General features: G+C 38.1%; 1 protein-coding gene across 3 annotated transcripts; it reads right to left on the bottom strand.

The window, feature by feature from the left end:
- Positions 1 to 1,199: 1,199 nt before the first annotated feature.
- On the bottom strand, positions 1,200 to 26,893 carry LOC103827252 (glutamate carboxypeptidase 2). 3 transcript variants are annotated; one of them, XR_007778796.1, is made up of 20 exons: positions 26,731 to 26,893; positions 25,288 to 25,396; positions 22,176 to 22,362; positions 21,270 to 21,371; positions 19,582 to 19,707; positions 17,509 to 17,695; positions 16,267 to 16,360; positions 14,864 to 14,962; positions 13,095 to 13,180; positions 11,980 to 12,099; positions 10,510 to 10,592; positions 10,172 to 10,235; positions 9,582 to 9,649; positions 7,450 to 7,541; positions 6,552 to 6,642; positions 5,485 to 5,749; positions 4,588 to 4,669; positions 3,227 to 3,319; positions 2,769 to 2,927; positions 2,448 to 2,543 (listed from the first exon to the last, which is right to left on the bottom strand). XR_007778796.1 is itself a non-coding variant. In XM_009102741.4 (19 exons), the coding sequence occupies exons 1-19, from the start codon at positions 26,846 to 26,848 to the stop codon at positions 2,354 to 2,356; spliced, it is 2,256 nt and encodes a 751-aa protein (XP_009100989.3). In that variant the 5' UTR covers positions 26,849 to 26,893; the 3' UTR covers positions 1,200 to 2,353. The 3 variants fall into 3 exon arrangements, 2 of the variants coding, with proteins under 2 accessions (XP_009100989.3, XP_018763953.3); XM_009102741.4 differs by lacking the exon at positions 2,769 to 2,927 and having other exon boundaries at positions 1,200 to 2,543; XM_018908408.3 differs by lacking the exons at positions 2,769 to 2,927; positions 25,288 to 25,396 and having other exon boundaries at positions 1,200 to 2,543; positions 26,731 to 26,860.

Genomic DNA, 26,893 nt, shown 5'->3' with positions numbered 1-26,893 from the left:
GCTTTCTTTTCTCCATGCTGAACAGCCCCAGCTCTCTCAGCCTGTCTCCACAGCCAAGGTGCTCCAGGCCTGTGATTTAATGGTTCTTCTCTAGATTCCTTACACAGGCTTTCCTTACACTGGGGCCCCAGAGCTGGACACAGCACTGCAGGTGGCTGCAGAAAAGCAGCCCAGAATCTACTCCCTCAATCTGATGGCCACACTTCTCTTGGTGAAGGCCCAGGATACAGCTGGACCACAAGTGCATTTTGCCAGGTCACAATAAGCTTCTCATCCACAAACACCTCCAAGTCTTTCTCCTTAGGGCTAGTCTCCATCCATTCTCTGCCCAGCCTGGATTTGTGCTTGGAATTTCCCTGACCCAGGGGCAGCACCTGGCACTTGGCCCCGTTGAACTTAGTGAGGTTTACACAAGCCTACGTCTCCAGCTTGTAGTCATTAGGAAGGAGAAAATTTCTTTTCCTGTATCGTGCTCCCTTGCAGTGATTAGGAAACAGGCAACAGATTCTTTTTTTATGGATGTTGCTGTAGTTTAAGAGTGTAACTACTTCTGTATTTTGTGTGGTCCTGGGCCAGGCCATTGTATATTATCTGCTAACTATTTCTAAAAAGGGCCCTAATTAAACTTAAATGAAACAATGCTATGGCCAGAGATTAAAAAATTATGTCTCCTGGACTGAAAGAAAAAGTTGCTGAAGCAGCAAATATTGCACATAGGGAAAGATCTCCACAATTTTGGAGTTTGGCACTTCAATTCATCCTCCTCAGCAATAGAAAAATACTGTTACTGCATCCATCTGGTCAACTGGAGCTGTTCATTGCTGTCCCTCTCTGCATGGTGGATTTGGCTTACCATTGTCCTGATTGCTGCAGACAAAATCATCTAGGGTAAGATAACTAAACTAACCTGGCTAATTTTCTTCAGAGGTGGATTATAGACAGTCATAATGAATTTTCCACTGGTAAAAGAGGCGCAGTGGAGCAGCCAGAAGGGGCAAAACTGAGTCAACATTGTCTCCCATCAGCACTGATTTGCGGGAAGACATCTCCATCATTTTATTCCAATCAGTTTCATAAAAAATGTGAAAATAACTGGGTAATAACTATGGGTATAAGAGCATTTCCTATTATCTGATAAATTAGATTATTTTACCAGAAAGACCAACAGTTAAGCAAAATAATGACTTAATTACAGTAACTTGTCTAACAGGTTTTAATGTGAATTGCAGAAATATTTATGATTAAATGAAGCCTCATGGAAAAGAAAACAATATGCCATAGTACTGAACACCATTGGATCACAGCACAGTAGCTTAAGACATGGTAGAGGTCTCAGCTAACATGACACATGAAATCACAGAAAATATTAGCTGTATAAGAGGTCAGTAAAAGTCCAGTGGCAAAATTTGAGATGAAGGGATCTGATTTTCTGAGGCTTCTCTGTCTGATCTTGGTTGCCCCATGGTCTGTCATAAGAGTAAGCAGCACATGATAATCAGATATACAGATTCTACAAAATGCTAATAATTTAGTATCCTTTCAAACTAAGGACATGAGTTTTCTTTGATTCTGTCTTCATATTAAAAACACCTCTACAGAGACAAGGCATAGCAAGGGTAGATTTTAGTTAAAAGGATAACAATGGGGTCTTCATCTTGAAAGACATTTTGTGAGATGACTATATGTCTGACAAGATGTATTGCCTTGTTTTTATTCAAGTGACTAAAATCTTCTTGCTTAAATTTATTTGCAAACAGCTGCAAGGTTCAGCATGTGAGGAAAAAAAATGTCACGGATGAGTATTCTGGGCTGGCTGCCCAAAACTTGTTATGATTATTATAGATCCTGCACATGGTATGTGACAGTTTTCCCATCTCCATGTCCATCTCAATCTTTGTGGAAAAGGAGGGTTGAGAGGTCTTTAAGGTATAATTACGCAATCCCAGGGTAAATAACAAAAAGGCAACAACAAAATTAGTACTGATAGAAACATGAAATTAATTCTGTTTTCTGGAAGAACTATGGAGACCACTATATTAATCAAGCTAGAAAAATTCAAAACTCAGAAAATAAATCCAGTGGTTATATATTCCTAAAATACAAAGCTGGGAGAAAACCTGAAATTATGAGTCATAATTCAGAAGACATCTAAATCCTGACCTCTCAGAATGGAGTACATTACCTTGTTAACATTACTAAATGCATTCAACTTGGGTACATTATTTGCAAAGACCAAGATTTTTTTGATTTTTTGTTCTTTGTCATAATTGTCCTAGTGTTTTCAAATGCTCCATTTTTAAGGCTTCTACAAACTGCCACATTTAGTCTTCACTGATGACTATATTGTTCATATTTATGCTACTTCTTTCAGTGTGTCTGCTGCTGCCTGCACAGTGAAGGCTGCAATGGAAATCTGCCTCTTCACTTCTTCCCAGGCTTCATGTTGATCAGTTTTGCTTTCAATATCAAACATGGCATCATAGATTCCTGGGAAGGATTCTCCTGCATATTTGTTGTGGCTGCTCGGAGCAAAGATAATATGTCTGTAGGGATGTTGAGGAAAAAAATAACAATATTATGTGTTAGGAAAATAAAACATACTATTTTATATTTTATAAAACAGCTGTAAACACTTGCCACTGAAGATGTAAATAAACAGGATTATTGCAGCAATAGTAGCTAAAGTCCATGAAGCAAGAAAATAACACAAGCTACATTATAAAACTAGACTTGATTTACTGCCTCTTAAATAAGATTTACTTCTTTACCTGGATAAGAGGACCACTGATTTCCTTCCCTGCTGCTTCAGTACTGCCCTCCACACTACACTTGCTTGCATGGCTGTGCTCTTAACATTGATCAAATTGTAGGTTCTTCAATTATACACTATTTCACTTTCAAATATTAAGAACAACATCCTGAATTTCCTACAATTAAAATTATTTAAAATTACTCCAGGGCTAAACTTTAACATCTGTTTAGAAGTAATTCAAACCAAGAGAAATTATCTGAATAGGTTTCCAACAAGAATCTTTCTCATTCAGTACAGTGTATCACACTGAAGTTTTTCCCGATGTAGTTTCCCCTTTTTTATCTTATTCTTCCTGTCTCATGTACTTTTGCTGTGTTGAATAAAATCATTATAACTCCATTTAGAGACTTGTAAATCTTAAAGGAATTTTCATAGCATAATCCATGAGGAAAGTGAAAAGTAAACCTTTCTCACCTATAGAATGGCCTGCCAGGTAATCCAAGAGGGTCGATGAAAGCCCTTTCTAGAAACATTAACTGATCATTTAGTGATCTGACAGCAAGCAGACTAAAGAAAAAAAAAAAAGGGAATATGTTGAATATGTTAGCAATATATTCGACCTACTCTTATCCCAGCATACACATCTGGATTTATAAAGGACAGTAGATCTGGAATGTTGAAGTTTAGGTGTAGGCCACAAAAGATAGCCCATACTATCAGCTAACCTGCATAACCAAATTATGCAGACTCTGTGAGTCTGGTTCATAACTGGAAGGTCTCTTAAAGCTGTTTTTAAAGTCCAAGTGATAGCATCAACACACAGTGTTTCGGGTGTTTTCTCTCATATTTCTCTCATTCCCTTATTTCCTTTTAATGAGGATGCTTAGACCATTTTCTTCTTTTGTACAACAGTTTTCTAAGGACCCTCTTTTCCAGAAAGCCAGCTAGCCACAAATTACTTCAATAAAATTCCATTTGTTTTTATGTAAAATCACAACATATCAAGAAAAAAAGGAACTCTGTGATGTTAAAATCCTCTTTTAAGCCTTCTGAGAATTGTGTATTTCTGATGGTAGATTTTAAATTCCCTAGAGCAGAGACCATCTGTGTCTCTGATTTTAATAGCCCTGCACATACTATTGATGCTTAATAAATAAAAGAACTGTGACGAGGTTTTACAGAATATATGTGGGCTTGGTGGTTTACATCCAAAGTAACTTGCAGACCTTCAAGGGCATTCACCAATAAAAAATGTTAAAATTTATATCACAGTAAAACTGGAGCAACTCTACTATCATTAAGGAATTTTTTTCAAGTTTACAGTAGTGTAAACAGAAACTGAAACTGGTTGGTTGAGATAAAGAATAGATTTAGGCCATCCATCAATAAAGCCATTTTGAAAATGTCACATACATGTCATATGTCATAAATGTCATCTTTTGCATAAGGGATTACTGTTAACTTCTTTATCTGAAAGTTGCTGCCATTAAAAAGATGGCTTTTATTCTCAGTGTTCCATAAGGGTAAGCATATGGCTAAATTAGATTCTTCCCAAGAAATGGAACATACATATATGTATATACAAAAGGAAGTTTGGCTTGTCATACTGGGCATGGCCTAAAAAGAATAAATTAAGAATTAAGTCAAGTGCAAACTAGGCCTTTTGGAATAGGTGGTGCATAGAATTTCTTGAAAGTTCACCATAAAGCACACCACAAATACGCCTTGTTTATTTCTTTTTTTCCATTAAGTGGCAGCAAATGAAGACTAAGTCCTCTTGAGCTCAGAGGACTACATGGAGCATTTGACAGGAAGAAAAAAAGAGTTGAACTTACTTATTGAGATTTATTTGTTGCAGTCTCTCATGAAAGCTAGCAGCAACTTCTGTAAAATTCTTCACAGCTGAAAACAGAGCATCTGGAGGGAGCAGGAGCAAAGTATTTAACTTCAGATTCTGAAGATATAATTTAACAAATCAAATTCTTCAATTAAAGCTTTATCTTCCACTGTGATCATGAATTATTAAAAGTCTCACTGAAGGAAGATGACCCCATATTCCTACATTAAAAGTATGTAATTCTGTGTAAAAACCTCTCCTAGAAACAATAGCAGTAAGTATTGTTGTGAATATTGTTTAGCATTTCCTGCCTGAAGAATGTAAAGAAATATCAAAAACTGGATCATGGAACCAGAATCAGACTGTTCAAGCAGGTCTGAGATTTTATAAATCCCAGCAACCTGTGTTTTACTGTTATGTCCCTCCACACAGAGTTTTGAGAAAGACTAAAAATGTTTGTGTGTATGTACACACTTGCACGTGTACCTGATATTGGCCATTAGAAGCCAAATACTAAACTGAATATTCTATAATGTTGCTAATTTAAAAAAAGTTTCTCAGGTACAGAATTATCCAACACAATAAGCTGCAAAACAGTGTGATTTTTTTTTTAAGGAAACATGACAATGATACATTGTTGTCAATACTGGCGAATCATACCCAGGTCAAAGCACATGCAACTGCACGTGTTAGCTCTGTTTGGCAGTGGCATAGTCCCCACACAGCCATGCTAGTGACAAAATATTCCCATTTCAAATTAATGGAGGGCACTGCTCTTGTTTTATTTACTGTTCATACAGCACAAGGTAAATACCAGGTCATGACTGAGACATCCATTAATATAAGGCACTGTTAGCATTAACAAAGGAGGAATGTAAAGAAAGACTGTACCTACCAAAGGATACATTGTATGTTGCCAGCTCCTCTTCATGATTCCTTGACAAATTATAGATGATGTGAGCATAGTTGCTCACAGCTGATGCATAATCTCTACAGTCAAAGGGAAGCACAACAGAGTTGGCCAATTCGAACACCAGCCCTCCCCGTACCTGAGCTACTGTCAGATGATTCTTGAAGGTGGGATCGTAAAACTGTTCCACAATTTCATAGGTTTCATAGACACTGTGATAAACTGGATAGCTGCTGTATTTTTCCACTTTCTGAAACAAAGAAAACCAAGCCAAAACAAAAGCATTATTCAGCTATGTCTATTTCAGTGTGGCTTGAAAACCTTTGATGTGGGATTCAAGGCACGGTCAAGTTTAAGTATTCAGGTCATACTAATCCTATGTAGCCACTGTAGATAGTCTAAGGAGAAGAACTGGTCAGCAGTGGCTCTCTTAGACATTAACCTATACAGAGATGAATGGTCATTTGGAGAAATCTCTCTCCACTGACCATGTACACAGCCCAAAGAAGGTACCTAAGCTCAGACACATAACTTTCAGTTGGATAAATCCAGGTGAGATTGGACTTCTTCTCTTGCTTGGATTCAATAATCATTTGTTTGCATCATTGGATATTCCTTCCTTTTCAGAGGAAATGACCACATTGAATAGCTTGCTCCTTGAACATTTCTCACTTAATCTTCTCTCACACTATACTCCAGAGTCCAACCCATATTTTCATTAAAACACAAACCATTTTGAATTCAAAGCCTCATAAAGTGTTAAAAATAATTTGAAACTCACCATAAGCTACTCAGAAGCCCTCATCAGCCACAGGTAATTTTGAGCACATCCAATTACCCTGAGCAAAAGTCCTTTTGTCTAAGTGACAAGTTGATCATTCTTATTTATTACATATTTGTGTTGAGGTAGCACATAGAGTTGCAGTAATTAGACACCCCTCTGACAGACTGAACTGTCCTATCCTAAAAAGCTGGAAGTCTAAATGGCTCCTTTCACGTGAAGTTATTCAGGCAGAAACAAGGGAGACTAAACGACAAAGACACAGACTCACCCAATTCTTACTGTAACGTGCTCTGCCTGAAGCGATGCCAAGACGTTGAAAAAATGCTTCAAAGTCATTGCCAGAACCCAGTTTATTTATTCTTTAAACAAGAAAGAGGGAAATGTCTTGAGTGACAATACTTAAGGTATAATTTTAGTTTGCTTCCAAGTATACCATGGCGGTTTTTTATTCAGCAGTCAGTCACTACTCACCACAAAGTCTTTGCCCAGTGTGCTCTTTGTCAGCACACCATGAAGTCCCCTGAATTACCTGCACCTCATCAATTGCATTTTTTGAGGATTGAAGTCACCCTTTTTAGGGTAAAAGACATCCAGTTCTCAAGAGGAGAATGTACCTCACTGTCTTTTTATCACTGACAAGAACCAGTGACCTTCCTCCTTCCAATGAACTTCCACTATCCCAAGCTCTCAACTCAGAGTAATCACAGTAGTACATGAAGCATGGCTTCATGGAATAAAATCAGTTTTTGAGATCCTGTAGAAACCCCCTGGTAGGACAATGTTGTCAAATCCTGCCTGGTGTGCTTCCTAGCCACCCAAACTCAGAGGCTTCCAGAAGACTGGGAAAAAATCCAAAGGAAAGCTGTTGAGTTAACATTTTGTGTAATTGCCACTGGCTTGTGCATACTACCCTTATTCGTCTAAACCTCTATAAACTAAAAGAACACTTTTAATATATTGCTCATCTACAAAGACAGGTTCACAACCTGCTGTACAGTAGCATATTAGCTGCAATCATTACAACTCTGGAATTTATATCAGCTGAGAATCACACCATTTCTCTTCAGGCCTCAGCTTTTCATGAGTATTTCTTTAAAACCCACACTCTACAAGTTTGGGTTTGTAATGTAATGTTTGGTATGTAATTAATTTTCTTTGCCACTGACCTGGGGACCTCTTTATATTCACTTGATGGATTTTTTTTATACCAGCTCTCATAAAGAGATTTTCCTTCAAACCCCTCATCAGGACTTGGTATCTAGAAAAAAAAACCAAAAAAACAGAGGGTACAATTTTAAATGTTAAATGTTTAAATATTACCAAACAACAAGTCAACAACCTGTCATCACACCAAGCCTATGGCTTAGGGTTATGAGTGAGTCATCTTAAGTCCCTCAACCTTTCTGCATTTCCATTCAAACACTTCAATTGCATAGTATTTTCCAGAATAATAGTTTATTTGCTAAAAAATAGGTAAATTTAGATGGAAGAAAACCATCTAAATTTACCACAAAGAAAGAAAAACATTTCAAGTCAATGTTTTATTGATGATATTTCTTCATGAGATTTTCAGCCATTTAATTTAAATATTCATAAGAGAAATCCCTCACAAAACCAAAATATTTTGCTTTACTTTGGCAGAAAAATTCAATTTCTTCTTAGTTTAATTTAAAACTATTTCTACCTTGTTTCAGTTCACAAAAAATACATTTATGGATGCAGAAGAAACCTTAGAAGGGCAAAGTGCACAGTACCTGGTGTTTATGTCATCATAGCTGCTAGAGAGGTTTACAAATCACAATCATTCTAAAGTTCATTCCTACTACTGACTAATTTGCAGGTAACCGAGCAGCTTAAACACTGTGGAGGTTTCTTCATCTTTCCTTTATATTGATGGACTGCTGAGGTTTTATGATTTGAATCTATTAAAGATTATTTATATATATTCTAATATTAATCTATCTATTTTTTATGTAAGAATTACTCCACAACAGGAATCAAATTAAAACTAATTTATTGAGGGTTTTGTCTGTGAAGGAAATTGCCCACAGAACAGAACCATCAGCATGAAAACTTTTTACCGCAGATTAACTATGGATGGGATCACATGGGACATGCTTCCTCATCAGCATTCTCTTCAGACATCAGCTACCAACAAGCTGTAGTTACAAGCTGTGGTTACATGCAATCATCAGCCTTTGCTTCCCAACTCGAGGAAGTGTTACACAAGCAATTTTACTGGTATTTAGGTCAAGATTTTAATGATGGCTCTTGGTGTCCAGACTGAGACTCTGCTGACCTGATTTCCTGACAGTTCTGAACACCTTCACTTAGCACAGGTTACCATGGGAACCGCAGGTGACCAACTCTTCTTGACTTCAGGACAGAAGTCTCTTTATCTGGGTACCCACATTTAATAGAGCTACATTTTATTTGCTCCCTTTTAATTGCCAAAAGATTATTATACTGATTTAGTACTTTTCTTTTACTTTTGCACCAGTCTAATGCCAGTTTCCAAGAGATAATAAATTATCAAATGACTGAATAGATGAAGCAGATAAAGGCAGATAAAGTAAATTCACAGAATATACACAGTAGTTGAATGTACATCACATCAGCATCTAAAATATATACAAAAACTAATTAAATGTTCACTGAATAACACAGTTAAACAGAAAAAAAAAAACCAGAAACAAAATGCCAACCTCTAAGACCCACCGCCAAAGCAAGGAACACCTTATATTTAAGATGGTGTGGCTATTTATTTCCTGAGAAAGGCCCCTATCTCTCAATTTTGTGGGCCACACAAATGTGTGATAGCATCATGGTCAGAGACAAAGAATAACTAACAGTGTACATGGAAGCTGAGCACATTGACCAAACTTGTCACATCACAGAAAAAACAACATGGCAGCCACCCCACTTTCTTCCTCTGCCTAAAGGGAGCCAGAATCTCCTATTACCCATGGGCATTCTAGCAGTTGATCTGTGTAGCCAGGTATATGCTTGTTTCTGTCCTCTGGTTCACAGCATGCTTTTATGCTTTTGTTCTTAGAAGGAATGCTTTCACAGGAGGAGCAGAAAAATCCCCTAATCCCAAATAATTACTAATTTAATGGTATAAGCTTAGAATCCCCTTATCTATCCTGGGAAAAAAAAAAAAACTCCAGTTCTTTAGCTATTTACCTAGAAAGGGTACTGCAATTAGAAAAGAAAGATCTGACACCATATATTTACAGCCAGAGCCCCATCAAGTAAGTGACTGAACATACCAGCTAAAAATTTCAAATAATATTACCTTTTTAGTCAGACTGTAAACCAGGCTGTACATCAGTGGTGTGCAATCCACTCGCAGTGTGTAGTTTCCTGAAAAAACATGAAAAACTATTTGAAGAAGGAAGTTCCCTAAGCTGAAATTTCATGCTGTTATTTATTAGGAAAGAGAGTAGGAAGCTACACTCTTTTTAAGGAGCAAGCTGAGAAGAGTCTTTCTGTGATCTTCCTGGTGCATTTTATTGGTTAGGTTGAATTAGAGCCCAGCTCTTGAAGCAAGTCTTAAAAGCTTCTCTTATGTCCCCCTGATTATTATGCACATTATAAAAGAAGAAGCTGACTCCAAAGAGTTGCCATAGAACGCAGGGCAGAACACTTCTTGTCTCTCTTATGACCTCCCAAACAGTGGGTCACTACTGTAAAGGACTTCTTCCCTGAAATAACATCAATATCTGAAGGATACTTTATGATTCTAAGCCACATTTTCTCCGCATATTAATTTCTCAATTAATGTAACAAAAATTATCACGCTGAAGGTCTCATGGACCTCCAAGACAAAATCCCTCCCAGTCATACCATCACTATTCCTGTAAAACACAAGTTATATCCATGTACCTTCAACAGAAGAATCTGCATTGATATAAGCCACTCCCCGTGCTTGCAATACTTTGGCATTTTCCTAAGAGAAAGAAAAAAAAAAGGAAGAAAATGCTGATAAACTTTTTGTCCCTCAGAACTATCTTCCCATTCACAAAAGAAACAACTATTTCATAGAAGGTTATCATAAAGTGAAAGGAGCTAGAGATTTTTGGTAGTTCAGAAAGAAACTCAAGGGAGAGAGAGATTGTGTGTGTAAGGAAAAGAGGGGGGGAGGGAAGATGTGCTTCTTTCTTGTGCAGATTTCTCAAAGAGCAGCCACCATGCAAATCTCTTTTTGAACACTCTTTGCTTACCTCAACCCACTCTGTTGATCCTAACAAGCCAAATTCCTCTGCATCCCAGCTTGCAAATATCACTGTTCTCCTTGGTCTCCATCCTGAAATGGAAGACAATGAAAACTTATTACAAAAATAAAGGCTGCTTATTACATGACTAATGTGAAAATATATGGCATTTTTGGGGGGGCAAATCATTTACCATGATCTGTTGGGAAAGAGAACTTTAAGGAACATAAGAAACTTTAACACCAGCTTCAGTAACCTTATCTCATAATGATTTGCTATTGTAGCAATCTCTCCTCTACTTCAATATTGAGCCAAATATCTTATTTCATCTCTCACCTTTAAATGCAAGAAATTTTCTAGAATCTAAAACTCGGATTAAGAAAAAATAATGTACTGTGCACAAATTCTTGAAAAAAAGCTTTTCTAATCCTCTTGTCTGTTCAGTCTAGTATACATTGTATATCAATGCTTACTCTGACAGAAAAGTGACATATTTTCATATCTATTACAGAACTTCTTTCACCTGTCTTTCAAATGCCAGATTTCAAAACCTAAGCAACTCCTTGTAACTTTGACTGATCACTTTCAAAATAAGAATCTTTCACTTGAAGTCCTCAATTCAATTTAAACACAGGCCAAATAGAACAGGCTGTATTGTCCTGACGCTGTACCTCAGCCCAAAGTTTCCTTTGAAGCGACTGGAACCTTTTCACCTTTTACTCCCTTTTTTATTTAAATTTAATTTTTTTTCCCGTTTGCATTCCAGACACAGATTCCCCTGATATTCAGTTACTGGGAAGAAATGGAAATAAAACTAAATGTCAATAGGTTTAATGTGTAATATAGGCAGGCACTTCTCTAGCACAGTATTTATGTCACAGCTTCTCTCCATGGGATGTCAGATAGGGAGACAGCATTTGCTCTGACAGCAACAGAAACTTGGTGCAGTTGACATTTGTTCCTATTCTAATGCAAGTAGGCATGAGGTATTTTTAACCATTACCTCCTACTATGTTTGCACAGCTCATTCTCAGCATTACATTGACATCCTTCACTTATTCTTGAATATGCCTCCAGGCCACAGTCAAGTGCTGAGAAGGCTCTCAGTGTGGCCCCGAAGAAGCTTTTATGAGTTCACCACTGTGTCAGTATTATAACACCACTGACATATCCAGTCTAACCAACCTCAAATACAGAGTAGTCAATTGTACCTAAATGTTGTGTTTATTTCACCATCCCCATTTTGTTTTGTTCCTCTCTAGGTGTACCTTCTTTTGAGCTGAAGTACTTCACATACAACAAGGTGCACAGCAGCCTGTTTATTTAAGACATCAGTCTTGAATAAACATCTTGACTCAACATCTCTTGCATCAGAGATACACATTTTTAATTTCAAGCACATGTTTAAATATCAAAGAAAATAATGGGAACTGCTAAGAGTAGTTACTCTTAATGTGCTTTATTCTTTTATTACATTACCTTCGTTTTTCAGTTTTCCAAAGCTCCTCACAATCTCATGAACCACAGCTGCCCCACTCTTAGGATCAATGCCACCAAATACCCATGAGTCACGGTGGCCTCCCAGGATGACATATCTGTCTAGAGAAATTAATTTTGGAGGTTTACTTAGGAATATTTTTTTCCTGACATAGAGACGTTAACTTGAAGTAATTTCTAATTTTCCATGTATGTATTAAGCAACAGAGATTAATAGTTTATAATATACATGATAGAAAGGAAAAAAGTGTTTTAAATTTCTGAAGACATTTTTCTGTATTTTCAGTCAGTGTTGAAGAATTTGTCAAACCCAGTTTGACAAAAAATCTCCAAAGACTTAAAACTTCAAACTCCATGTTGTTAGTTTTATTATTGAATATACTACAGGTTTCCTCTAAAGATAGAAGCATTTTTCCATACTTCACAATAGTGTGTTTCATGGTGAAGCTGATCCACTAGTTTTATCTGTATAGCACAGAAATTCACAATATTGTGAATTCATGCAGTATTTCCCTGGATATATATAATCAATCACAAAAAGGGTTGTCCAAATCATGGCAGATAGATGATTACTGAGATAAAATTCAGACTAGGTCTCTGTGCTACTATAATATGGTTAACAGTTGTGTTTTAGGCAAAAGGAAAGTGCTGCAGTCAAAAGATAAATGATGCTATCATCATTCTAGGAATGTCTATATCTGGTTTTTTTAGATCATAAAACCACACTAGTTACAAGAGACTGTAAGATAGGCAAAAAGTCAGTAATTGTGGATATGGTGTCTTCCAATGGAACGCAAAATCCATTCCCATCTTCCTTAGGGGAGAATATCCACTTCAAAATATTCTTTCAATTGCAAAGTTACTCGCTTGAAGACAAATATTTCCATCTTGGTTATGACTCCCCCTTGAAAATCAGCCTTTACAGTGAAAGTGCTGACATACCCTGAACCATATGAAACCCAATGCAAACACCATTTCAAAGATCATGCAATACAATATTTCAGAGAAAACTCTATTCCTCATCTCCCCCTTGTAACCATGAAATACATGTAGAGGTCACTGCTCTCTCAGATTATGCTGAAGGCACATGATTTTACCTGGTTCTACTGTGCCTCTGAGGGTACCAATCACATTGTAAATCCTTCTTACTTCATTGTTGCTATGAATATGCATTTTCACCTTTCTAGTGTATTAGGAAGAAAACACAAAGAGAAAATCCACCAGATTAGATAATCAAACATCTTGACACCTTTCAACAGTCTACAATATAAATGACAAAAAAAGCATTTTGATCAAATTTATCTCCTATTAAACCAAAGTAAATCTGAAAATATTACAGTGTATTTCTTTCTGGATTCATATGTGCACAAATGAGAACAGCATTTAGCCCTTGACAGCTATGTAATATTTCTGATGTCAATAAGATTGATACAGATAATGGGATCAGAACTCCAAAGACCTATTGCTAGCAGAGAGTTTTTTAATTTGAAATACTGAAAGAAAAATTGAAAGCATCTAATGTTAAAAAGGTAAATAGTTCTAATTTTCTGCAGTTTGGTACAAATCAGAACTGACTCCATGTCACAGTTTCATCCCAGCCAGCAACCATGCTCCACACAGCCACTTACTCACTCCCCCACCAGCAGTGAGAGAATCTAGAGGGTAAAAGGTAGAAAACTCATGGGTTGAGATAAAGAAATTTTTTTACATGAAGCAAAAGCCATGGAAACAAGCAGAGCAAAACTGTTCAAAACTATCTTCAAAAGAGCAGAGCCCCATCACAAGTAACGGTGACTTGGGAAACAAACACCATCACTCCAGATGCCTCCCCTTTCCTCCTTCACCCCCCCTTTATGTACTGAGAATGCTGTCAGATGATCTGGAATATTTCTTTGGTCAGCTGGGATCACCTGTCCCGGGAGTGTCCCCTCCCAGCCTCCCATGTACCCCCCACTCTCTCACCAGTGTGGTGGCACAAAGAGCAGAAAAGGCCTTGGCTCTGTGTAAGCACTGCTCAGCAATAGCAAAAACATTTCTGTATTATCAACCCTGTGTCCATGAGAAATGAAAAACAGCCTCATACCAGCCACTGTGAAGAAAATGAACTCTACCCTAGCCAAAACAAGAACATTCCAGCACAGTCCATACTACTGCAGCATCTCAGGCAGCAGAAAATAAGACAACCCGAGTTGCATCAAGAGATTTTTTCTACAACATGAAGAGTTGCTAATCTCTACCACAGCTGAAGGTGTAACAACTCAGCCCCAAGGGTTCATATAAAGTTCAGTACGAACTTTATATGAAGTTAAACAGTTAATACGAAGTCAGTACATTGTACTCAGACAACATTAAAACACATAGACTTTAGTCCTAAACTGTAATTATTAATTCAGTTAAAAACAATCTGAAGCAATAAAATTGACATCAGAGTTTAAGCTCCTCTTTTTCTGGAAAAGCTGTGTGGAAAAACTGCTTATAAGAAGCAGTTTAATACTGCTTTATGTAAGTAAAAAGGTAAGACCAAAAGCTGGACTCACATGAACTTAAAAGGAAACAAAAGTACTCAAAAAAACCCCAAACCAAACCAAAACAAAAAACTCTCAAAAAATAGTTTATCAAAGGCTAGATGCTTTTCAAATTAAACTGGTTCAAGACTAGCTGCAAACTAAAGCAAGGTGGTCATATCCATCCAATCAAGACATAATGTACTAATGCTTTGCACTGAGCACATTTCAGCCAAGGAAATAGCCAGAATCAAAGGAATGATGTAAACAAACCCAGCTACTCTATCTTTGGTCAAACTCTATTGCTCTACCTGTTTTTTTCCCTGATCCCAAGAACACTCTCCTTAGGAAACAAAACTGACCTTGACGAATAATCTCCTGTAAAACCAGGACCAACGTTGTAAGATACATTCAAATTTCCTTTCCAGTTACTATTAGGTGGTGCATGTCCTCCCATATTACTGTTATGGAAAAAAAAATCATTATCAGTTAGAGAGCTCTTAAAACAGCACCAAACAAATGAGGACCCAGAAACCACACTACACTAGGTCCTAGTGTGTATGCATGTAAACCAGTGTTGGTCTTTGTTTCAGACAACTTATACTACAAGCTTTGGCAGGAGAATCATCTGGAGTTTTAGCTACACTAATACTAGTAAATTAACAGAGAACAATAATCCTGGGCATAGAGATCAGCTTGGAATGGCCTACAGCTACTCTGGAAGAAAGTGTTGGCCAAAAGGCTTTGCATATAAACAGCCTCTTGTAAATGGTCCCTGGAACATTCTACTGCCTCGAACTGCATTTGCATTTGAATTTGCAGTTAGCAAATTGGGCCATTCCTTAACAGCACAGGCAGTAGTTTTATGGTGCCTGTCCCTGCACACTGTTTAATCTTGTAGCATAGGCAGCTGATGTGTGTCAAAGATGGCTAAAGTAGAGAAACATTATCAAGTCACCCTTTCTTGTTCCATTGTCGGAAGTGCCATGCTTTTCCTGTTAACACAACTGGAAATGCAGTAGTTCAGTGGACTGCAGTCACCCAGATTTATTCCCTTGAAGGAGTTTCATTTTTGACATGAATTTTTGAGATACAAAGAAAGTATTCTGGATGTTCTGGTTCTTGAGAAGCTGAATATATTTATTGTAAATGAAAGCATGTCTTTTACTGTAAATACATACTTCAGTCCACAGAACAACTTCAACATGTGTTTAGGCCCTGAGTAAATTGTTTATATAGAAATATAATAGCAGGAATAACAATATGCTATGACTTCTCAAGACAAAAATGAAAACAAGGACCCAGTATTTTTAAAGGATTTAGGTTTCATTCATAATTATTAAAACCTATTTCTAGTATTATTTAATACTTATTGAACAAAAAATGTCTGGCTACATCAAATTTTTACATAGTAGTCTGTTCTATCACTATTAGTTGGCAGTGGATAAAAAAGGTTTTTTAATCTATACCTTTATCTTTATGAGCAGTTATCCTGATAACAGTGATAACTATAAAGTTTAAAAGAAAAGAAGACTTTGAGACATATTAGTCCATATTACAAACGACCATTTCCAGGTAACTCTGCAAATACCTCATATGTAACGATAGATACCACTCTTACCTCCTACAGAGGTCCTAATAAGAAACAAACATATTATTTCAACAGCTAGAGGAGAAGCAGAGTGCAAAAGTCATTTTACTCTCTTTTCAAATACTCTCATAACTTCCAAAAAACAATCTGCTAAAAATTCTCCCATGCACTTACCGCAGTAATGTCTCTGCATCATGATAGCCAATAGGATGAACTGGAATTTTTGGGAGACCTACACCACTGGTTTTGTCCAATCGGTATGTGTATTCTGAAAGCAAAAGACAGGTACTTTCATATTTACAAGTCTCAGAAAGAAGCTGTATAATTCTTAGCACAGTCTTAACACTGGAGTCAGGAATAATCATTTCACTTTCCTAGAAGCTGAGCTGACATATTCCCAGTAATTTAATTCTTTGTGCTTTCCCAAAATACTTTCAGAGACACTAATCAAAGTTCTCCCATAGTCTGCAGTCATGCAAATAAAGATGGCTGGAAATTTTGGAATTATTTGTTCATTTTTTTTAACTTTTCTTTTGGGTTGAAATATTTTACATAGAAATATTTCTCTTCATGGAAAAGAAGTTCAGAGTAAGCTACACATAAATAACAACAGCAAAGAAGGAGCCCACAGTGTGATGCTTGGAACATTCAGCTGGGAACTAAAAAAATTTGCCAGTTGATAAAGAGATGCAGATAAAATCTTATACACTGGACTACTGGATATTCTGGATTGCTGTTTTTGTGTACAAAACAAAATTTAGGTTTTGTTCTGACAAAGCTCAAATACAAATTTTTTTTTTTTTTTTTTTGCAAATCTTAATCTTCATGGACAAAAGCATATACAGATTAGTTTCCTCCTTAGTGCAATATTCACGGGAACCCTTTGTGATTGAGGGAGACAGGGATTCATCTGTGTGATCACAGACTCTAGCATGAGGAACCAGAAATTTTCTTCATGGTCTGCTCTGCCATGCTGCTGTTTTGAACATGTATCCCCTTCCAGCTCAATTTCTGCTGCCTAGAGGCAACACTGCCCATCACTTAGAGACTACTTTTCTTGAGGTGATTGCCTCTCTCAGATATGCTGGCCCAAGTGCTGGCATAAATAGCTCTTAATGAGTTTCCATCAAAATGATCTGGTTTAGTTGCTAAATGAAACAGCTTAGGTACAACTCAAGCAGATGAAGAAGCCTAAGGTGAAGGTGATGAATACAGATCAGTACTCTAGGGCTCCCCTAATATCTTCTCCCTTTTTCTCATGTGCCATTTACAGAAGTGGCCTACTGCATTGAAATCCAAAGCTGCCTTTTAGCAACAAAGACTAAGAAAGGAAGTCTGTTGTTACAAGGGAGAAAACATCCTCTGCCCTTTCTTGGTACCAGACCCTCAGAGAATGCCTTTTCTAGAGTCACTCACCTTTTGCAGGATAACCTGGAGTCAGAGGATCCCCTGCTCCATTCAGGTTTAATACATTCCCTCGCTGGGCTCCTCCACCTGGCAGGTTCCAGCCGTTTGGATAAGGATCTACTCCAGGCGCACAGTAGTCAGCAGGGTCAGAGTACAGAATAATTCCCTTGGCACCTGCCAGTTCAGCATTCTTCACCTGTAAAGCACATCTCCAGTCCCTATCCAATCCTTTATAGCTTGACTCAAGAGTTCAAGGGGCAAAACAAAGTATAAATTACAGTGATTTTTCTTCCTTTCCTTTTACAGTGCTTGGGATAAGTCAAGGGCCCATAACTGTCTCATAATTTTCTGAAACATATAAATACAGATATCAGGTTTCATATGAAGGTAAAAGGTTTGCTCTCGCTTTGACTTTTAGTTAGCAGATAACACCAGAGACATGGGAAACATCCTCCACAGTATTGCTACATAACCTGAATTTGCATTCTGTCATCCAGATCAATACAATCAGCTGCCTTTTGAAATGCACACAGCGTGAACAGAAAAAACTGTATTACATTAATGCAACAGTATCTTTCAGGTAGTCCTAAATTTACCTTATTTACCTAAAGGATCTCTGAATGTATCTCAGGGTCTGATCTATACCGGAAGATTATAATTGGAGAGCTTGAAACTGCCTTTGGCTGTGAACAACACTAACTCCAGGGAGCCCACATTTTAGGCTCATTACAGCAGAGGGACTGACCTGCATGCTGTTTTAAAAGTGTTCTAGTGTGACTTTATTATTGCATAATATATATCATTCTGACATCCCAATCTGGTTTGCTACTAGATATGACAGTGATGGATAGTGACAGAGTGACAACTAATCCTCAACAGTTTCAAATTTGGGCATTTTAACTCAGGAATATCATAGATTTTTTTTCAATTTTTGTTTTTAAGGAAATACAGTACTTCCCTTCATCCTCTACTCTATTTTTGCACACCATTAGGAAGTCTAAGAAGTTTCAGTACAGTTCTACAGATTTTATATAGGATACCAAATTCTTCAGTATATAAGCAGTCATTAGAAATAATACTGTAAAACTGAGGATATCCCTTTGTGTAAATGAGGGGAGGGCATATAATTTCCAAACCACAGGAAAACTGCCTCTATAGATATTAGTAACTCTAAGATATTTGTGTTTCATTTTAAGAAAAGATTCACAGACAGTAATACCTCCTTCAATTTTTAAGTCTTTTCCATTCAGACAGAATCTTGAGGAGTGATAAACAATTTAGTGAAAAAATTATCTATCCCAGAATATGAGTTATATACCATTTCTCACTGGTGAAAATTATATGTGTGTAAATCAGTGAGTTATCTATTTAAAAGCTTCACACAAGATTAATCAACAGCATATAATAAAAACTGCCATCCAGTGAATTCAGTGCTTGACACCCTTAGGTAACTGACAAATACAAATTATAGTCCTGCTCAAATTAGGGTCAAAATAGCTGTTGAACAAGAGCCGAACACTCTTAAAATAGACTATCTTCTTACATCTCTTTTAAGAAAATAACTTAAGAGTATGCCTGAAGCATGTACAGGATTATGTCCTTTCCTGTTAAGTCCTGGAAATCTGTGAAAACTATAGTTTAAAAATAAATTTATATGACGGAGACATTGAATAACCAAATACAGAATTTAAAATAACTTTTATATAGCTATAGACTCTCTCTGGTGTACAGAAGCCATTATAAAGAAACACAATATACACATGGTAAAGAACAACTGAACCAACAGGGAAGAACAATATAGTTCAAAATTAGAGTGTATGACACTCTATTAATGATATTTTGGAACAATTTATAGAATGCAAATGAGTATTAAAATATGGAACGTTTTCCAACTGATTTACTTTTCTCCTAGAAATACTAAAGAATCATCTTTGAACACGGGTCTATGGAAACTCCATTGCTCTATAATCTCCAGAACACCTTAGTGAAGTGTTTCAGTCTCTTGAAAACACTGAAGGGCAGAACAGTTGAAGTGGGAGTAACACTGAGAAGGGCAGCAATGCTTTTAAACACAGGGATTACCTTATTTCCTCTGAAGATCTTCCCATATCTGGCAATAACAATCTTTCCTGTACAGTTAATTCCCATGTCACGTTCTAACGTAAAGAAGTCCTCGGTGCGGCCATAATTCACATACACCAACTCACCCTGAGAGAAAGAGGCAGGATTTGAAACAATTATGTCAAAGAGCAGGTTGAAAAGAGTGTGTTATCTAGTAAGATAATAATGGCTTTTCACATAAAATTCCTGGCCAGCAAGAACTCAGAAGAGCTCTGGCCTCACTGAGTACTCCCACTGAGGAGCTTTATTCATGCTCCCTTCCTGTGCTGTTTGCAGTACAGATGCAGACAACAGCTTGCTGGAGAATGCTACTGCTAAAAGCACTAGATAAGTACCTGGAGGTCTTGTCAAACTGTTATGCAATAAGGTGAAAATAAGCATCAGATTTTGAAATGACAATCTAGTCTTCAGGTATTGTTTTCATTGGAAACAAAGATTTTATATTTAATTAAAATAAAACAATTTCCCAATGAAGGAAGATGAAGCTTTTTAAACTTTCATCATTTCTCACATCTCATCAAACCAAACAAAGCAGTGATGTTATTCTATCTTTCTTGGGTCATATGTTATGATAAAAGGTCAAAACCCATTAATTTTGTCTTACACTATGTTCCAAAATTCCCACTGCAATTCTTGGAACACTCAAAGCTCTTATGTCCTAGGGTACAGATTATCTGCCTGGTTCTCCAGCTTTCTTTGAGTGTCTGAAGTAAATGAATACAGTATTGCTTTTGTCTTCTGGATTTGAAAAGCTTACTAACAAGTATCACAAAGAACATGACTGATATAATACTGAGATGTGTGAGCAGAAGCATTAGCATCTTTCTAGATGGAACTTTAAAGCAGAGCCTGGACCAGTGTTCTGTCAACCTAAATTATTCTACATATAGAAAGGAAAGATATTGAGAACAACACCAAAAAATTCTAATCTTACAAAATATTAATTATGATTAATGATTATAGAACAGAAAACTCCTGTTACACAGGCCAGCTTTATCAAAGAAAGCCCATCAGTTGATACCATCTGTACAACAAGACAAGAAGGATTAGTGTTAAATTCAGATCACAGCAACGCCTTTATCACCAGCTAGAAATGTCAGCAAAAGCTTTTCAAGCATACTCAACACTGTGCAGCTACATCTGTCAGTGTGAGCCTTGGGCAGGCAGTATTTTCAAAAATGAGATTGTTCATTTTTTTAGGTAAAAGTAACAGTCTATTTGTTCACCAAGATGGGAAACAACAGCACATAGTTACAGAAATGTCTGGGGAGGTTTACGGCAGCTGATATTAAAGATTTATTACCATAGTTTTTAAGGAAAAGAAAAAATAAAATCCAGCTCCAACTCAAACTAGAGAAAAATATTAAAAAATATATATGACTGCTAAATTTGAACGCTGCTTCATCACAATAATCCCAAGAACATCGGAGCCAGGTCACCTTTACAACTAGTGATAAGGTGGGTTTTGAACTAAAGCCTAAGGAATTTCAAATTATTCTGTATTGCTCTCTGATATTCTCTGCTATGCTACAGTACACTGTGGTATTCCATCTTTTCCATTTCTATTATTTCTATTTCTGACTCTGTTTCTTTTCCTACTTCTGTTTCTACCTCTATTTCTTTTACTATGTAGCATTGTATTATCTTACCTCAGGCACTCCTTGGGCTGAAAAGGCACTGTAGGGTGGCACCACATCTTTAACAGCCTCATATCCTGGAGGAGGAGGCTCAGACAATGATGTGTTGAAAACCTAACAGGAAAAGAGAAAAGGAATAAGGTAAACAAGGCAATATGGAAAAGAAATACTTTCTATTCAGAAGAACATTTCACAAGCATTTGCAATCTAAAGGATTCTGGTTTTAGAATTCTACCTAAAAAGTGGCCAAAATTTTAGCAGGCACTGGGCATCCTCTTCAGTAGGCATGCTCAAGGTGTGAATTTACAAATCCCATCTCCTCTCTTCACAGACAATCCTACAGAAATGAATACAGGGTTCCCTGAAGTGGTCTGGGTACAGCAGATAAGAACAGGTGAGATCACAGTGGTAAAAATGCTTCCATTCTGTTCATCCCTGAAGCTTCCATGTGCACTTCAGCCAGTATGTAATGAACACATTCCCTCTGTGATTGCACATCTTGACACCTAAATTCTAATCTTCTAGAAACTGAATTTAGCTGAATCATCGGTACTGTTTAATGAATCAGTGTAAAGAATGGTGCTGACCAGAGTTTCTTTCCTCTTTTTAAATAACACAGCAATTTTCAAACAATTGAATTACATCAAGTCATTCTCTTAACTAATTGTTTTTTAACCCATATGTCAGGATGCTATATGAATCAGGGCAAATACTAGTATTCCTAACACTTATGAAATTCACTTTGAATGCTGAAACAAAGATGCAAAATATAAAAGCAAACTGGAATCCCTCATTTCCAAGAGCTTTGTACCAGGCCCAATACCATTAAGTGAACACAGGACAGTTTTTCCTCACAGCCTTCCCAGGTGTATGAAAGTGACTTTGTTCCCCGGTTGGAAAAACTGGTTGTTTACATACCTCATTGCCATGCTCATCAATTACTGAGATGTAGTTGGGCTTAGTGTCATCAGGGTAAGAGAGCAAGACATCATAATGAACCAACTGAACCGAATCCAAACCAAATTTCTCCCACTCAGCTTGGACTTGCTGTGCCAGATGCATATTTTCCTTTGTTCCTGCTAGGTGAGGAAGCTGAGTAAAATTGCTAGAGAAAAAGGAGAAATAAGCAGGGTCAGGCACTGTAGGTCATAATCAGAACTCCTCTTAGCCTAGCTGGAAATCAACCTCATAGAGATGATCAGATATACTCAGGCTAAATAAGGACCAAGATTTCTCTGCATCTATGTATTGTCATGTTGTACACATAAACTGAGATGAAGGGTTTCAGGCTGTCCTGATTTAGCACAGGTGTTTAGATCTTGCTTGCAGCATGATTTAGCAAGAATGGTGTGATGACACCAGCTATGGGGTCTTATCCTTTCTTTACTCCTTGTCTTCTAGCAGGCCCATGCACCCCTATGCACAGTAAGACCTTATCATTGTGAAGTAATAACAGAACTGAGTACAATTACTTTTGTGTATTCCGTTTAGAAACGTGCATAATTACTCTGGTCCTTACTCTAGATGTCCTCCTTGAATCCCATAATTTCAAATAATTTTTGGCATTAATACTGGTTTATTTAAAAGTTCACTCCTAGTGTGTCTTGTTGGCAAGTACAAGGGAGTGAGTTTTGACTACTGTATAAACAAGGAACAGAAAAACTCAACAGTTTGTGACTTAGAAGTCATGCCAGCACGAATAACAAATAGTGAGAGAGCATAAATAATGAACAGCCCATTGTGTGGAAAAATAAATAAAATAAAAATTGTCCAGACCATTGTAAAAGCCCAGTTGTGAAGCCAGCTGAAAAACCCTCAGTTGAATGAGGCTGTGATTGTGATGTCCTCATTCTATCATATGACCATGCTATTAACATGCCAAAGAAACATGTGTGGCACCAGCTGGTGTTAATGAAGGAAATTGTTTCTTTGATTATGAAGGGTATGAGATTAGGAAAAAACTTAAATTCTGGAGTTAAAATAAGACCAAAACCATCAAAGAAATCCACTTTGAAAGAACTATACATATAGAATAGAAATAGAAATAGATTGGCTTGTAAGGGATCTACAACAATCATCTAGCCCCACTGCCTGACCAATTCAGGGCTGACCAAGTTAAAGCATGTTATTAAGGGCACTGTCCAAATGTCTCTTGAACACTGACAAGCTTGGATCACTGACTACCTCTCCAGAATGTCTGTTTCAAGTCTGAACATCCTCTTGGTAAAGAAATGCTTCCTCGTGTCCAGTCTGAACTTTCTCTGGTGCAGCTTTGAACTATTCCTATGCATCCTATCACTGGATACTAGGGAGAAAAAATGAGCACCTCTTTTGCCATGTCCTCTCCTTAGGAAGCTGTAGGGAGCAATAAGGCTGCCACTTAACCTCTTTTTCTCCAAATTAGACAAAATCCTTAGCAGCCAAATGATGCTGGATAAAACTATGTTCCTCTGATCATGCCAAAATCTTAATACTGTACTAAAAGTCACTGTTATAGTGACAGTATCATCTGCTGGATGACATATACTGAACCAAGAGCACACTTACATGCTATTGTGAGTGAGAATTAAAAGAAGTTACAAGTGTTCAAGTATCACATTTTCATTAGAAGTTGATTTATGCAATAACATTTTCCTGTATTATACACTCCCATTTATCTGAACATTGTGGTTTTCTTAATTTTCTCTTCTCATCTGATTGCCTGTACTGTTAGTTCTGAGCAGTGACTAAGCATCTGCTCTATTTCACTGCAGGACTGGCCACACGACAGTAAATGAGATACAATGCTTTCTCCTTACATAGAGACAGGGAGTTTAAAGGGCAGGAATGTCCTTTCACAGAACTGTTTAACAAAGTTGACTTTGCAAAAGGCAAAACACAGGTTAAGACTCTAAAAACTCCTAAATCTTTGGTTTTGAATGTGTATGTTATAGTCCAGTATGTGACTGCTACGTAGTAGAGACCATACTTTTGAGCTAATTTATCTGCAACAGTTCATGGCAAATACACCTAAAATGGCAGCAGTGGGATTGCTACGATCCTATAAACTGAAAATAGTCTTTTAGTAATTTAGTTTTGCCTAACTCCATGCTATGTAATCAGACTGGGAGTATGAGGCAAATCCAAATTTGTTGATTATTCCTACAATAGCTGATGCTCTTTCTTTACACTGAAAGTAAATTCCTATCAATAAACTATGACTTGTGGCCTATTACTGACTGGAATAAATATAAGATTTTACCAAATACTACACTCTCTAAAGAGAAAAATAATCCATTTACAAACAAATCAGGTACAAGTACTTGCAGTTAAACCTTCTAAGTTACTAAAATAGGAATATTTATTACATAGATCAAATTTTAATAACTTTAAAATATCAGTATTGTAATGTTCCATTATTTTGAATTGTCTGAAGCATGACCAACAAGTCGGAGAGGTGATTCTGCCCCTCTCCTCTGCTTCCCGAGACCCCAGCTGCAGTGCTGTGCTCGGCTCTGAGACTCAACACAAGAAGGACAAGGACTTATGGAACAAGTCCCAGAGGAGGCCATGAAAATGATCAGAGGGCTGGAGCATCTCTCCTGAGAAGAAAGGCTGAGAGACCTGGGGCCATTCAGCCTGGAGAAGGCTCTGAGACCTTATAGCAGGACTATCTTCCATTATCTGAAGGGGGCTTACAAGAAGGCTGGAGAGGGACTGTTTTCAAGGGCATGTAGTGACGTAAGAAGTGATAATGGCTTTAAACTGAAAGAAGTCAGCTTTAGATTGGATATTAGGAAGTAATTCTTTACTGTGAAGGTGATGAGGCACTGACACAGGTTGCCCAGAGAAGCTGTGGATGCACCATCCCTGGAAGTGCTCAAGGCCAGGCTGGACAGAGAGCTCTGAGCAACCTGGTCTAGTAGAAGGTGTTTAGAATCAGAGGAGCTTTAATGTCCCTTCCAAACAATTCTATGATTCTGTGATCACTGGGCTGCCTCCCACTTGATTTTTTTTCTTGTCTAAACTGATTAGTCTACACACTGCTTACTAAAGAAACTGCTTGATGTTTTCCGCTTTCATTTCAGCCATAAATGCTGTCCTCATGTCCTCATGAGTACTCAGAGATGTCTTCTTATCTGTAGGTTTTGCAAACCAGCCTGTACAACACATGAAAATACCAAAGTAAAAACACCAGAGCAATATTCCCATGACACACACCACTTCTCTTTGGTGCCACCACAAGATTTTCACTGTTTTACATTTCAGAACTGTTTTCATTTCAGCGCATACAAGAAGCTACAACCTAATGGAGGCTGCAAAGTGATGGCAGTGTTAGTCCCACAAACGGTAAGAGAACTTATTTGTCTAGGTAGATGTTGAGTGATATAAAATACTATCTTACATTTATTCATCAGTTATTTTCCTGTAGATGCTAAGGAGACTTATCTATCATCCTTGAGCACCAGAACGTCGGTCATATAGTTACCTCAATAATAAGGCAGCAGCTTTACAAAAAATGCACAGAAGCACAGGCACACTTTGTAAGGAACAGATGTCTTGTAACTCCTTTCTCACTCTCTGGTCTGTCTGGCTCCTTTCTGAGCAAGCACTACCAGAGTAAGTGATGAGAGGAACAGCTGGCTAGAAAGAGAAGTGTTTCTGACATCTGTTTTTAAATCAGACTGGACACATTCAGTGCATGTGCAGCAGCTACATGTGAATGACAGAACCAGTGGGTTCAAGAGGGTAGCGAGTGGCACCAGTGAGGCGCTGGTTACTGGCACAGTGAAAGGCTCCACATGAGAGAGGAATTCAGTCGGGGCTTCCCAATGGCAACAATGCCAAGTACATACCAAATGGCATTCCAAAATACAAGTGGCTCCTTTGTTTTCTTTCCTTCTGTAAGCTCATCATGATTCATATGAGAAACCAAAAGGAAGGTAAGGAGGGGGAATGTCTTTCGGCAGCAACCCTCAGTCCTGTTTGCTTGGGATGAGGAGCAGGTGAGACACTGAGAGACTATTTCTCCTCCTCTGTCCGTGCCCACTCAGCCCCATGTTTATCTTCCTGCTTCTCTGGCTGCGGCTGGTGCCGTTTCAAGGCAACAGGATCGAGGGGGATGTCTTTTGTCCCCTCCTCCCAAACCCAGCGCCTCTTTTTCTTGCCCACAGCACTATTTTACTAGTATTTACTTGAACAAAAAGTAAATAGAAAAACAAGCCAAAGACACAGAAGCCCTTCTCCTGCGGAGGAGCCGGATATCCCAGAGAGGCTCGGTGACTGCCCCTGCCCGCTGTGCAGGGCGGGGGGCGCGGAGGGCGGCATCGGCCGGCCGAGCACGGACTCACCTCGGCCAGCCTTGGCACAAACTCCGAGCGCTGCAAACCCGCCCGCTTCTCCCCTCACCCCGGCCCTTCCTCGGCCCGGCTCCGAGCCACGTCCCCCAGCTGGACGAGCCCCCGATGCGAAGGAGGGTTAGTCTGCACTGTACCGATGAGGAACCCGAGGAGGAAGAAGCCGGCCGCTGCTCCCAGGACGAGAGCCCAGAGGCGGCCGCTGGCTGCCCTAGGGCCGGCCGACTCCGGGCGGGCACCGAGCGATGTCCACATGGCTGTCAGCCCGGCCGCCTCGCCGCCCGCAGTGCCCCCGCCGGA

The sequence above is a fragment of the Serinus canaria genome, chromosome 1 (assembly GCF_022539315.1).
Source record: "Serinus canaria isolate serCan28SL12 chromosome 1, serCan2020, whole genome shotgun sequence".
NCBI classification, from domain to species: domain Eukaryota; kingdom Metazoa; phylum Chordata; class Aves; order Passeriformes; family Fringillidae; genus Serinus; species Serinus canaria.
This window is presented reverse-complemented; position numbering and strand designations above follow the sequence as displayed.

Bases quoted from the DNA above. Each gene is read 5' to 3' on its own strand.
- LOC103827252 (XM_009102741.4), bottom strand. From the start codon at position 26,848: ATGTGGACATCGCTCGGTGCCCGCCCGGAGTCGGCCGGCCCTAGGGCA. The intron at 9,650-10,171 runs GTACATGGATAT...ATGTTTTTTCAG, and splicing joins TGCAGATTCTTCTGTTGAAG to GAAACTACACACTGCGAGTG. The intron at 2,544-3,226 runs GTGAGAAAGGTT...ACATCCCTACAG, and splicing joins CCTGGCAGGCCATTCTATAG to ACATATTATCTTTGCTCCGA.